The 13,902-nt window shown below is 40.6% G+C and overlaps 1 protein-coding gene across 1 annotated transcript; it reads left to right on the top strand.

Annotated features, from left to right (window-relative positions):
• The first annotated feature begins 3,250 nt into the window (after window positions 1–3,250).
• Window positions 3,251–11,691, top strand: LOC126100123 (fatty acid-binding protein, muscle-like). The gene is made up of 3 exons (XM_049910654.1): window positions 3,251–3,351; window positions 7,660–7,940; window positions 11,604–11,691. Exons 1-3 carry the CDS (start codon window positions 3,270–3,272, stop codon window positions 11,652–11,654), a joined length of 414 nt encoding a protein of 137 aa, XP_049766611.1. The 5' UTR covers window positions 3,251–3,269; the 3' UTR covers window positions 11,655–11,691.
• The last annotated feature ends 2,211 nt before the right edge of the window (window positions 11,692–13,902 follow it).

The raw sequence follows: 13,902 nt of genomic DNA, 5'->3' as shown, positions 1-13,902 counted from the left end.
CACCTTGTCCCGACCAGTGTTGACTGTCTGCAAGCGTAATGCACACCGATGCTTATGTTTCAACCCTGTGTCGCCGTACCACTACCGGCGACTAGCGGCAAGTGATGATAATAACACTACTACAATCACAAATCCTACGGAGCACAGTCCGAACATCATTGTTATAAAGTTTGACTCCCACACGGTAAATAACTATCAGTCTATAGCAGCTCAAGTAGCGAATGCTTAGTTACACAAATCAAAAAAAGTTTTGCATCACCCCGGTTCCCAAAACTCCTGAAGGCAGATGATGACTGTTGATATTGTATCACAGACACAGTCCGTTTAACTGTTCAGAGATGTCACTATGTAAACAAGCATGCAAGAGAAGCGCCTATTAGACAGAGGGGGGCCGACAGCCGATCAGATCCATTCCACGAGGAAGGAGGTACACGGCTCGTGTTGTCTGTAGTTCAACCATGCCTAGACGGTCAATACCGCGGTTCGATCGCGTCCGCATTGTTACTTTGTGCCAGGAAGGGCTCTCAATAAAGGAAGTGTCCAGGCGTCTCGGAATGAACCAAAGAGATGTTGCTCGGACATGGAGAAGATACAGAGAGACAGGAACTGCCGATGACGTGCCTCGCTCAGGCAGACCAAGGGCTACTAGTGCAGTGGATGACCGCCACCTACGCTGATAGCAACTCCACGATGTTGAATAACGCTTTTCGTGCAGCCACAGGACGTCGTGTTACGACTCAAACTGTTCACAATAGGCTGCACGATGCGCAAATTCACTCCCGACGTTGTGGCGAGGTCCAGCTTTGCAACCACGACACCATGGAGCGCTGTACAGTTGGGCCTAACAACATGCAGGATGGACCGCTCTGGATTGGCATCACGTTCTCTTCACAGATGAGCGTCGCATATGCCTTCGACCAGACAATCGTCGGACACGGTCAGGCTGAACGTCTTAGACACACTGTCCAGCGAGTGCAGCAAGGTGGAGGTTCCCTGCTGTTTTGGAGTGGCATTATGTGGGGTCGACGTACACTGCTGGTGGTCATGGAAGGCGCCGTAATGGCTGTACGATACATGAATGCCATCCTCCTTCCGATAATGCAACCAAATCGGCAGCATATTGGCGGCGAGGCATTCGTCTTCATGGACGAAAATTTGCGCCCCAGTCGTGCACGTCTTGTGAATGACTTTCTTCACGATAAGGACATCCCTCGACTAGAGTGGCCGTTCTCCAGACATAAACCCTATCGAACAAGCCTGGGATACAATGAAAATTGCTGTTTATGGACGACGTGACCCACCAACCACTCTGAGGGATCTAAGCAGAATCGCCGTTGAGGAGTGGGATAACCTGGACAAATAGTGCCCTGATGAACTTGTGGATAATATGCCAGAACGAATAGAGGCATGCATCATTCCAAGAGGACATACTACTGGGTTTTAGAGGTTCCGGTGTGTACAGCAATCTGCATCGCCACTTCTGAAGGTCTTGCTGTATGGTGGTACAACATGCAATATGTGGTTTTAATGAGCAATGAAAAGGGCGGAAATGATGTTTATGTTGATCTCTATTCCAATTTTTCTACAGGTTCCGGAACTCTCGGAACCGAGGTGATGCAAAACTTTTTTGGTGTGTATACATCCATGGAGTGTAATCGGAGAGCGAATCTGGTACCACAAGATGTGCGAAGAAGTTCTGTATTTGACACAAATAATAATTTGGTATTTGGTTGTCTCAAGTTGATGACCTAAGATATAACAAAATTTTAAAAATTATTGTAAACAGTAATGCACAGCTTAAACGTATTTAAAAATGGCACTGCAAAAACGACCAAAGCATCTGCAATATGTGTTTACTAACAGAAAACGACTCCCGTTAAGCGACGGTGATATTAATCTTGTACTTGAAGCCGAGGAACTTCAACCTGATGTAATGTTATCCATTACCTGAACATGGTCTTTTGACAGAAACTACTTGTACGTAAGTAAATACGTAATATCGTTTTTATTGACTTTCAAAACAGAAAATAGAAAATAGAGTAGACGCGAGCCTATGACCGAGATGCTACTATTACTCATGTCAATATGTAAAGATTTTTGCTACAGGTTGTACATTGTAATAGCAATACGTTTGAAATTACTTACACTATGACGTATATTGGGAGACGTAAAGTGGTATATGAGTATTGCAATTTGAGGAGCAATATAGGCCTAACTGGTGATTGTCGAACTACAGAGGATGCAAAATGCAGATTCGTAACAGCAAGAAAAGCATTTATGAAACGGCGAAACTTGTTATCATGGAACATACAACTGAGTGCTAGGAAGTCTTCTCTGAAGTTGTCTATGTGGAGTGTAGCCTCGTACGGAAGTGAAACATGGACGGTAAGCAGTTCAGACAAGAAAAGAAGAGAAGCTCCTGAAATGTGGTGCTACAGAATAATACTCAAGATTAGATGGGCAGATCGAACAACTAATGAAGTAGTTAATTCAAAAGGAAGAAAAATTATGGAACAACTTCACTGAAAATAGGGAACGGTTGACAGGACGCATCCTTCGGCATTAAGAAATATATGTGAACACAGAGAAGAAGGCTCTAATGCAGTAACACATTAGGAAAGTTTAACTGAATGTTGGTTGCAGTAGTTATTCAGAGATGAAGACACTTGGCACGCGAGATATTTTAGAGAGCAACATAAAGCTAGTCTTAGGACTGAAGGCCTCAACAGTTGCAAAGACTAAAGTTTTCAGAGGCGCTGAAAGAGCTCTGTAGATTACTTAGTACTTATCCGCCCACAAAGAGACCCATGTAACGCATTCAAGGTGGTAAAATCGCTGGAGACAACCCAAAAGTGAATGTTATGTTACGAAGCAAGTCAGTATTTTTTGTGAACGCAAATAACGGCGACTTAATAGAAATTAAAGAAATAATCTAAAACAATATCTGAGACATAGTCCCTACTCTACATGAGATACAAATAGTAGATGACATCAATATCGAAGAAATTTCTGGGTCTCGCAAAACAATCGGAAGCAAATGTCTTTAACCTTGAAGTTCGGTATCGCATTTCGGGATCTGAGATGACTCAAGTTGCTATCGGCAGTACCGGATACCGCCTTAATAATCAAATACGGTACCACTATCTGATACAGGAAGTGACGATATTTCGAGGGATATAGGTCTCAGATAAATAGACCGGCGCAGTGCCAGAAGTCAGTCTGGGTTCTCTGCTTCTGCCGCAACTGCTGAGAAGAGTAAATCATTCGAGATGGTGAAACAGTTTTCTGGAAAGAGCTATGAACTGGACGTCGCCAGCATGGAGAACATGGAGGCGTTTCTGGACGCCAGCGGTGAGTCAATAAAAAGCTTCAGCTTTGTCTTTGTCCTCTCCTACGAACCGTATACATAGTACCAGTCAGTCATAGCTATAGGCTGCCTATCTGACAATGCGAAGCTTTAAGTTGCTTAAGAATGTAGAAGAAAAAAAGAATGTTGAAGTTTATACAATTACGCTGGAGAACAACATCCCTTATGCATGTTTATAAACACGAATTTGAGTGTGAATAGATAATTTCGTCTTAAAATGATATTTTATCAATCTTCATAGCATACTTTTACGGCCCGAAGAAAGGAATAGATCCAATTGCATTAACTATTGAGTCACATCGATAGTTTTGTTACAACTAATAGTGAGACTAGACAAGCTTACGGGAAGGAAAAACTCAAAGCAATATAAAGGAAATTCGACCACCACTTCTGAAAGTCTCCCAAAACTAATACTATAAATAATGTTGGTCATATTTACAGTTCCATGCTGTACAGTTTCTCCCACATAAGTAACATTTTAACTACCGTACTTAATGTCGCAATTGTCTTGCAATGGAATGTTTTACATTTATGAACTACTTCTTCAGAAACTTGATAAAGAAGGTAAGGGGTACAACTTCGTTGATTTAGTGTTAACATAATCTTCTCAAGTCACGTTAAAGTTTGTCTACTCCGGCACAGTATTCCGCCAAGATAATACTTATCATCCTTTTTAATGTTATAGCTAGATCATATGAAAACGAATGTTTTTCCAGTTTCTTCTGTCCCGCTACCATTTGTCTTACGAATTTATGTCCTTGGAACTACCTCCTATGCTCCCTTGAGCCGCGCACCTATCGATTTTCCTCTCGGATTTTTGCGCTGTAGTTTCATTGCAGGCACGTTTTGTGTGCTGTGTTCATTTACATGCCTGTACAACTTCAATCTTTTCCTCCCCATTTTTTCTTGCGAGAGTTCCTCGTTTAATGTCACTGTGACTGTCGTATTTCTTATTCCGTCTGGTCTCACGCCTTTTATGGCCATTCTCAGGAATTTCATCTTATTCGTTTGCATTTTGTCTTCCTTCTACATAGATAAACATTTACTTGTAGTGTGTTTGGTATACCATCCTCCTTAAGTTTTCGCGGTACGTGACCACGGCAAATGTTCTTTGAAGCTATTAATTTCTTCACAGTTCTCCCCCATTTCTCTTATGGTAGTCTCAAAGTATCTCTAACGTTCCATCCTATTCAGTTAATATCCTCTCAGCCTTACTGCACGCGATCTTATTTGTGGTCTTCTAGATGTGACCAATATCGCTCTTAAATCTCCAAAGCTTAATTTCGTAACCATCCATTTTGCTGTCTCATGCGTGGAACTGCCACTGAACTGCCTGTTTATCCTCTTCTCGCATGGCAAGAAAAACATTTAGTCTGCTCCAAGCTTTCCTGTCGCTATGCCATGGTCGCGATGAAAAGCAACTATGAAAGAGTCCCTTTTTTAGCACATATTTATGTTACAACCGTGTTCAATGTTTCATCTTATTTAGATTTCTCCGAATCTTCCTTCTGTACTTAGCGTCAGATAGCTTTTGTGTACTGAGGTAAGACATTACCACAGCCTTCCCATCTAGATACTTGTGCTCTCGTACTGGATGTCCCTGGTATCAATCCGCGCTGTTCGTGTCACAGAACATTTTCTAGTGTATTCTAGACGTGTCTTTCTAAAATTTCCATTCTGTTTGCGTAATGGAACGTAATAAATCTTCATTTGGAACTGATGACGATTTTCATCCGATAATAACGTTTACCGAGTCACTCGTCAGGTAATGCAGCGAATCAAGTAACAAAACAGGTTTATTCTCTAACATATAAAATATAAATAACACGATTTTATAAGGCATAGTTTTTTCCTGGAGAAAGCTTGTCTCTACGCCAAGGCAATCAAAATATAGGGCAATTTATCTCACATATTTTGATACCTTTCATGTATCTATATCGATTACAGGCACGAATCGGCGAAATTCTCTATTCCCGGGAAGGAGGAACTATCTATATACATAACTAAGTTCTCACAAAACCCTTGGTGCCTGAGACCTACTCGCATTAAACTAAATTTTTAAGTGTAACGAACAGTGCAGCGTTGTATTCGGTGATGGAAGTAAATGTGAGCCATGAATACGCATGTTTCATATCACCGGTAGACGCCAAACATAAGGAAGATCAGTTTTGATTTCTGAGAAACATAGGAACACGTGCTACGAAACTGACTCTACGACTTAGGGAAAACTTCTGACAGTGTTGACTGGAATACTCTCTTTGATATTCTGAAGGTATCAGAGGTAAAATACAGGGAGCGAAAGACCATATAGAACTTGTACAGAAACCAGAGGGCAGTTATAAGAGTCGAGGGGCATGAAAGGGAAGCAGTGGATGAGAAGGTAGTGAGCGGGGTCATAGTCTGTCGCCAGTCTGTACACGAGTAAGCAGCAAACGAAACGAAAAAAATTGTAGTAATAATTAAAGTTCAGCGAGCAGAAATAAAAAGCTTGAGATTTGCCGACGACATTGTAATACCATAAGAGGCAGCAAAGGAAATGGAAGAGAAGCTGAATGGAATGATCAGTGTCTTGTAAGGAAGATATAAGATGGACATGAACCAAATCAAAAGAAGGATAAAGGAATGAAGTCGAATTAAATCAAGTGATAGAGTGGGAATTATATTAGCGAACGAGACATTTAAAGTAGTAGATAAGTTTTGTTATTTGGGCACCTGAATAACTGATTATGGCAGAAGCAGAGAGGATATAAAATGTAGACTGGCAATGGAAAGAAAAGCGTTTCTGAAGAAAAGAAATTTGTTAACATTGAATATAGATGTAAGTGTTAGGAATTTTTTTATGAAGATATTTGTATAGAATGTAGCTGTGTATGAAAGTGAAGCATCGATGATAAACAATGTAGATATGAAGAGAATAGAACATTTTGGAATGTGGTGTTTGGGAAGTACGCTGCAGCTGAGATGGATAGATTACATAACTAATGAGGAGATACTGAATAGTATTGGGGAGAAAAGAATTTTGTTGCAGATCCTAACTAGAAGAAGGGCTCGGGTGATAGAACACATTCTGAGACACCAAGGGACCACCAATTTAGTTTGCGAGGGAAGTGTGGGGAGGAGGGGGAGGATAAAAATTGTACAGCGAGATCAAGTGATGAATACTGTGATGAGATTCAGAAGGATGTTAAGTTGCGTTCAGAGATGAAGAGGCTTGACAGGATATAGTAGGATGGAGAGCTGCAACGAGCGAGTCGTTGTACTGACGACCACAGTAACAACAGAGCAGAACCAATGATGAACGGCATGTTTCTCCACATGGTTGCAAAGTAGGCGCGAGAGCATTACGGACATATTGAACTAATAGCAGTGGAGGCCGCACGGTTGGCCGTGCGGTCTAACGCACGACTTTCCGGGCGGGAAGGAGCGCCCGGTCCCGGCACGAATCCACCCGGCTGATTTGTGTCGAGGTCCGGTGAACCGGCCAGTCTGTGGATGGTTTTTAGGCGGTTTTCCATCTGCCTCGGCGAATGCCGGCTGTTTCCCCTTATTCCGACTCAGTTACACTATGTCGGTGATTGCTGCACAAACAAGTTCTTCACGTACGCGTACACCACCATTGCTCTACCACGCAAACATAGGGGTTACACTCGTCTGGTGCGAGACGTTCCCTGGGGGGTCCACTGGGGACCGAACCGCACAATAACCCTGGGTTCGGTGTGGGGCAGCGGAGGGGTGAAGTGGACTGCGGTAGTCGTCGTGGGGTTGTGGACCACTGCGGCTGCGGCGGGGTCGTTTCTAGGTCCCCGGTTAACACACAACACAGTACAATACAACAGAGTGGCATTTTGAATCACTAGGAGGTTTAGTGTTGAAATTCCGAGAGCATACATTCCAAGAAGAGTCGGCAATTACTACCTCCTTCGAAAAATTTTCTGCGTAACTGCCGTGATGAGAAATTAGATAAAATGTAGCTCATACCGAGTTTATGGCTCCTTGTTCATTCCATATTCTACTCGCGAACTGAATGAGGAAGGTGGGATGCGATAGTCATAACAGAAGAACCGTCGCACCAAAGGGTGAGTTGCGGAGTATAGACGTAGATACAACAGTTAAGTTATCGGTTCAAATCTTTCAGTTATCCACATCCTCCTAATGATGAGAATTGCAATCTGGAATCATAGATAAATTATCATTTTAAGTAACTCGACGCAGATATACTGCATCTCGAAGAGGATCGGTGAGACAAACTCCTTTCGAGTCTCTGCATATTGATGTTAGTTTCTGACCTGCAGGAGTCACTGATCCCACGCACCGCCAGCTGGCTCTGTCAGCGAAGGACACCCTGACACTGACACTGGAGGGTGACAAGGTGACGGACGTGACCCAGCTGGGCGAGTACAAACACGTGCTGACATACCGCCTGGGGGAGGAGTTCACAGAGGACACAGCCGGCCGCAAGAGGAAGAGCACCGTCACGCAAAGGGGCGCCGACACGCTGGTCAAGGTCGAGAAGTACGAAGACGGCAAGACCGTCACCATAGAGAAGACCTTCAGCGCCGACAAGATGGTCGCGGTGAGCCCCAACACAAAACTCCCACTCGCAGTACTTTCTGTTTTGCACCTCTTCTTGCTGTGTGTATATGTTAGTGTGTATGTGTGTGTGTGTGTGTGTGTGTGTGTGTGTGTATGTGTGTGTGTGTGTGTCAGATAGAATGTTGCAGTATGGTAACCCATGACAGTGAGTTCGAAATCATTTGAAGGAAGTTTTTGTACCGTCTGCCTCAAACTTGTGTATAATTACTGCTATAACATCTCATGTGATTTCAAATTGGTAGTGTTGCCTGATACAAGGCATAATTCCCAGTTGATAGGTTTCTCAGATTGTGGTACAAACAAGTAACTGCTCGTCTGTGAGCATCACTGTAACTTTTAATCATAACCCCTCAGGAGAGTAATATGGTTGTTTCAAACATATAAAATTTGCTTCACAGAAAAATAGCTTGATGGGGACAATGTGATTCTAAATTGTTGCTGCATGCCCTTTCTTTGGATATTATATACTGTTTTTATGGGATCATGAGATTCTATAGAACACTGTTTTGTCACCTCATTCTCCTTCTATGGACTCACCCGAGACATTATTACAGTTACTTGTGCTCCACCCTTAATGTGTCAAATTTACCCATGTTTAAACACAATACCTCTAATCCATTAATTAATTTCTTCATGATTTTATATAATTTGTATAGGGGTGGTATGATTGGTCTGGTAAAAAAGCAAGAAAAATGTTATTTTGTAAAGAAAATCACTCGCCTTACTTCTTGACACAGTCTCATTTGACAGATGCACGATTGGTCCAGCGATCCTCCAGCTTTTTCTTCACATCAGAGAAATAACAACTTTCAAACTCTCCCAGCAATCCAAAGTCTCAAGTTAAGGAATGGGAAGAATTCGGGTGAATAGAATGGATGAGGAACCAATTCAAAGCTCAGTCCATGCACTTTGGCATTTTTATCATTGATGAGTAGGATAGCGCACTACCATAGTGAAGCAACACTTTTTCCTTTACCAACCTAGGTCTTTTCTTTCATCCAACGCAAGTGTCAAACGATCTAACAATGAAGGATATTGTTTCTTGGGAAAGCCAAAAAACAGTGGCCATCACCTTACCAGCTGACAAAATGGTCTTTGCCTTCTTCGGCGTACTTTCACCAGCCTTTGTCCGTTGTTTTGACTACCGTCTTGAATCTGGTGTGTAATGCTGGATCTAGCTGTCACAAACGGTCACGAATCAACGCAAAAACTCTTGCTGATTGCGTTTAAATATCGCCATACATTGTACTGAAATGTTGTACTGGATGCTTTTGGTCGAGTATGACCAATCGGTGCACCAATCTCGCACACAGCTTCATCGTAGACAATTCTCCGTGCAGGATATTACGCACTCGCTCAGTTGAGACCCCTACAGTCTCCGGAGTCTTACGAATTATTATTCGGCGGTCTTGCTGCGCCGTATCATGTATTTTGTCAACTGTTTCCTTTGAGGTAATCTCAACTGGACGGTCATCATGACCACGTTTAAATTCACTAAGCCAAAAGTAAATGGTCTTTAATAACAGTACAGAGTGCGCGTGCTCCTTGTTCACTTCTGTTTTGATTGCTGCGACAGCCAAGCCTTCAAATGAAAATGATTAAGAATAGCACGAATCTCAGTTTTGTCAATTTTCAGTCGCAGTCAACACAGTGACCAATTCAGACGGTTATCAACAATGAACTGTACGCTGTGCGTTGTTCAAATTCTTTATACGATCCTTAGAACGCGCCACATAAATGTTCCATTCTTTTGTGGAAATTTATCAGACTTATCACACCACCCTTGTATTTAATTACGTACCTCCACAGCTTCTTGGTGTCCGTCATTTTTAATCATTAGTAAATCATTTGGTGTTCTTCTTCGCTTTCCATTTTGTGTGTGTGTGTGTGTGTGTGTGTGTGTGTGTGTGTGTGTGTGTGTGTGTGTGTGTTTGTGTTTAATATGTACGTGTTTGTCATATTCATAAAATCGGATTAAAATAATTCTTACACTTGTTTTTATGTTGTATTTGTTACAGTTTGGCCTCACTCTGTCAGATGCCTTTCATTTTATCACAGTTACTTTCTTATGAGTACACAGGAGCAGAGTAATGAATAAACTTCCGTGCGCAACAATAAACTTTCATACTTTCATAGGCACTTCAGTGCGCACAAGTTCGTTTGTGTACATTCCATTACATTCTTGTCCTTAGCATTTTTTGCTCTGGTGTACGCTTTTATGTGGTGACTTGTTCAGTTTTTAATCAGACAATCTAACCTCTTATTATAGCTTCTACGTTCTACAAAAGCTTAGAATATGTTTCTCGTGCGCCATATGTGATTTTTAGTCTGACCCATACATATACACATCATATTTAACTATCACTTCGAAAAATATTTGCGCTTGTTAAGTGCTCTATTAGTGTTGGTAAGAAACAGAGTCTACCTTCTATTTCTGTATTTCACGCAAGCATTTAGAAATTTCTGCATTATCCCTAGGATATCCTCGTAGATCATTGAGGTTCACCCGGAGCACAGAACTGCCACAAATTTTTAGGAGCAAGATATTTTCTACAAATAGTAGTATTCGGTATGATTATACAAGCATACTTTGCCCTACAAGAGGTAAATGAAGGTTAATCTGTTCTGCGATGGAACACTGAAAATAAGAAACATGGCCCACACAGCTTTCTCTTTCCTAATTGACTAAAAAGAAACCGCATGAGCTCTGCAGTTTTTGCAGATCCTTGCAGTGTAATCCAAATACCATTCTGAAATATTTACTTGAGGTGGAAGTATGCAGCGATTAGTCGTGAATAATCTGAATTTATTGCAGACCTATTTCGACTGTAGAACAGCCAGCATCTGTGTGGTCACATCAAACGTCTGTGACAACATTGGCTGATGTATGCACTGAGTCCAAACCGATCTGTAATAAATTGAGATTATCCACGACCGATCGCTACATTCTACCACTTGCAAATCCAACGGTCGCTGGGCAGGGAGATCTATGGTTTCCAAAATAAATATATTTACTTGAACCTATGAGAAACTACTCTTTAGGTTTGCTTATCTCTTCATCTTTCAGTCTTCCTCCTCATACGATCGTGTCTACGTTACTGTATTTTCTTTTTTTTCCATTCTGTCTCTTTCACATGAATCATTTCTGTATTTTTATTTTGTGTTAGATCTTATTAACTACTTGTTAATTTCATTGTGACTGTGTGACAAACTCTTTGTGAGCAGTTCATTTATTAGTCTTCACATCTACTACCCAGTTAGTCCACCAAATTCCAAAGACAACCTTTTAAGTCTCAGTTCTTTTATGTGACTGTACTGAAGGAGAATAATTAAGGAATTTTTCAATAACATTAACATCTTTTTTTGTCGAACAGCCAATCAGCTAATATTATCACAAAATGATATTATGGATGAGTAAAATAATAACTGGGAAACCTTAGTACGTTGGTGGACAATGAAAATGTCCTTTATTATTTTGCCAATATTTATAACGAACTGGTAGTATTGCATAATGAGTGCACTTTTACTTATTTCAATCGTTATGTTTGCATTATTATCTTTCATATAATCTCAACTAGTAATAGTTGAAATTAATAATTCTTTATGAGTTAATGATTTATAACAAATTACTTTTCTCTTTCAGACCCTCTCTGTTGGCAGCGTCACTGCGAAAAGGATTTACAAAGCAGTCTGAATTCGCCTTTCATTCGTCCAAAATTTTGTAATTTATTTCCTCTGTATATTTGCAATAAATTTTTTTGTCAGAGTATAACTTCAATATGAAACTTTGTTTGACTGAAATTGCTCTATCCATACCCACTCATTTGTTATATTTTAGTGTCTGTTTCGTCTTGAATGTGTCAGTATGCGTTTCCATCAGACACTCACTGCATGAATAAAGATTTTCATAACAGCGGAGCTGAAAAATTTGCAGTCACAGAAAAGACGTGGTTAAAAAGAAATCGGGGAAGTTTCATAGCAGTAAAGGGAAAGCATTCAGTAATCTCAAAACATTTAATGTCCATTATGAGTACTTGTACAGAATAATAGAGAGAACTCAGGGGAAGGTAGTTCTAATTGATTACTTATCGCAGTTTCGAAGCTTTTCCTCAGTCAATGACTGCTCCTTTAGCCAGTGCCTCGGCCCTCGGCTGTAGACATATGCGCTTCGCACTGACAGTCTGGAGCATCCGTCAGAAACAGCTTTCGTAATGGCCTCTTAAGCAATTATTTTATCCTCTCTTGTTCGTATTTTCCTCTTATACCGCGAGGTTTGTTGTCGCATTGCCTAAAGAACTTTCGTGGAGTTTATACAGTATCCACACTGCATGGGTGACACATACGGAACTGGGACAACTACACATGCGTACGAGTTGTCAAATCGCCGCCCTCTGTTAACCTCTGCTCCGTGGACTCGCCAGACGCCGGAGGGCTGACCTCTGATCCTGATGCACAGTTATTTGGGATAAATAACATAGTGTCTTACAGAGTGGATATTTACCAGTGGAAATCAGAATAACTAATAATTTTAGCAAAAATGTTTTTAAGGACAGTTTACAAGAGATGACCTGCGATGAAATACACAACGAACCAAATGCTAACATAAAATTTAATCTATTCCAAGATAAATTAATATCATTATCTGAAAATACCTTTCCACATCAGCTAATCAGAAAAGACATTAAATAACAACGTAAAAAAACATGAATCAATTGGGGGCTTAAAGTATCTTGTGAAAGGAAGAGGGAAATATATTTACTGGAAAGAACAAGCAGAGATCCTGCAGTAGCTGCACACTAAAAAAACTGCTCAAATTTGCCAGAAAAATTGTTAAAAATCAAGGAACATGCAGATAAAGTCAAAAATCAGTAATTCAGACGATGGACTTAAGGCTATATGGAAAGTAGCGTCCTAACCGCACATAAAAATAATAACATAATTATTTAACTGAATGGGAGACCTACAAATGATCAGACGCAGCTGGCATATATATTTAATATTAATTCCTTAAATGTAGTGGAAAGTCTAGGGACAAACAGGTCAAGAGAAAAACCACATCAGTATATTGGAAAGGTATATCTCACAAAATTCAGTCATATGGATCTAATACCAGCTTCACCTTCTGTCGTTAAGAAAATTATACATCCTCTCAGGAATAAAAGCTCATCTGGTTCTGTTGGTGTTTCCAGTAAAAATTTAAAGATTTGTTCTCACATAATAAACTTAGTCTTATCTGAAGCATGTAATGCATCACAAACTCATGACATTTTTCCACATAAACTGAAATATATGATTGTTAAACGCCTTCTTAGGAAAGCTGATATCGGAGCTGTCAGTAACTGCCGACTTGTTTCACTATCGATATTTTCCAAAATTTTTGGTAATATGATGTATTTTAGAGTAGTATCTCACCTTAGTAACAATAATGTCCTCAGCAAATCACAGTTTGCGTTTCAGAAGAGTTGCTCTACTGAGAACGCAATCTAAATGTTCAATCACCAAATTTTACAAGCATTAAAGAATAAAATAGCGCCGATTGGTATTTTCTGTGACCTATCTAAGGCATTGGACTGTGTGAATCATAGCATTCTCCCAGACAACTTGAAGTTTTATAGGTTTGATGGATACCCAACCAGTGGATAATGTGATATCTGCAGAAAGTTATATTTGGTAATTTAACCAATATAGTCTGGGGTCGTAATTCTGACCGGGGAGAAATCGCGTATGGCGTTTTCCATCTCCCAGTCTCAGGGCCACTAGTGTTCCTTATATATGTACTATCTTCCGTCTAATATACAACAAGCAGAAGTCATTCTTTTCGCAGATGACGCCAGTATCATAATCGAAGCATACATAGAGAAACAGAGAAGATGGTGAACAATGTTCTTAAAACTATTATTGACTGGTTTTCTGCGATAAAATGGTCTCAACCTCAATTTTAA

This window comes from Schistocerca cancellata, chromosome 9, assembly GCF_023864275.1.
Source record: "Schistocerca cancellata isolate TAMUIC-IGC-003103 chromosome 9, iqSchCanc2.1, whole genome shotgun sequence".
Classification (NCBI taxonomy): Eukaryota; Metazoa; Arthropoda; class Insecta; order Orthoptera; family Acrididae; genus Schistocerca; species Schistocerca cancellata.
The sequence above is the reverse complement of the archived record's forward strand: the minus strand, read 5'-3'. Positions and strand labels throughout refer to the sequence as shown.

Coding starts and splice junctions, on each gene's coding strand:
- LOC126100123 (XM_049910654.1), top strand. CDS start 3,270: ATGGTGAAACAGTTTTCTGGAAAGAGCTATGAACTGGACGTCGCCAGC. Junction 3,352..7,659: donor GGCGTTTCTGGACGCCAGCG/GTGAGTCAATAA, acceptor TCTGACCTGCAG/GAGTCACTGATCCCACGCAC. Junction 7,941..11,603: donor GCGCCGACAAGATGGTCGCG/GTGAGCCCCAAC, acceptor TTTCTCTTTCAG/ACCCTCTCTGTTGGCAGCGT.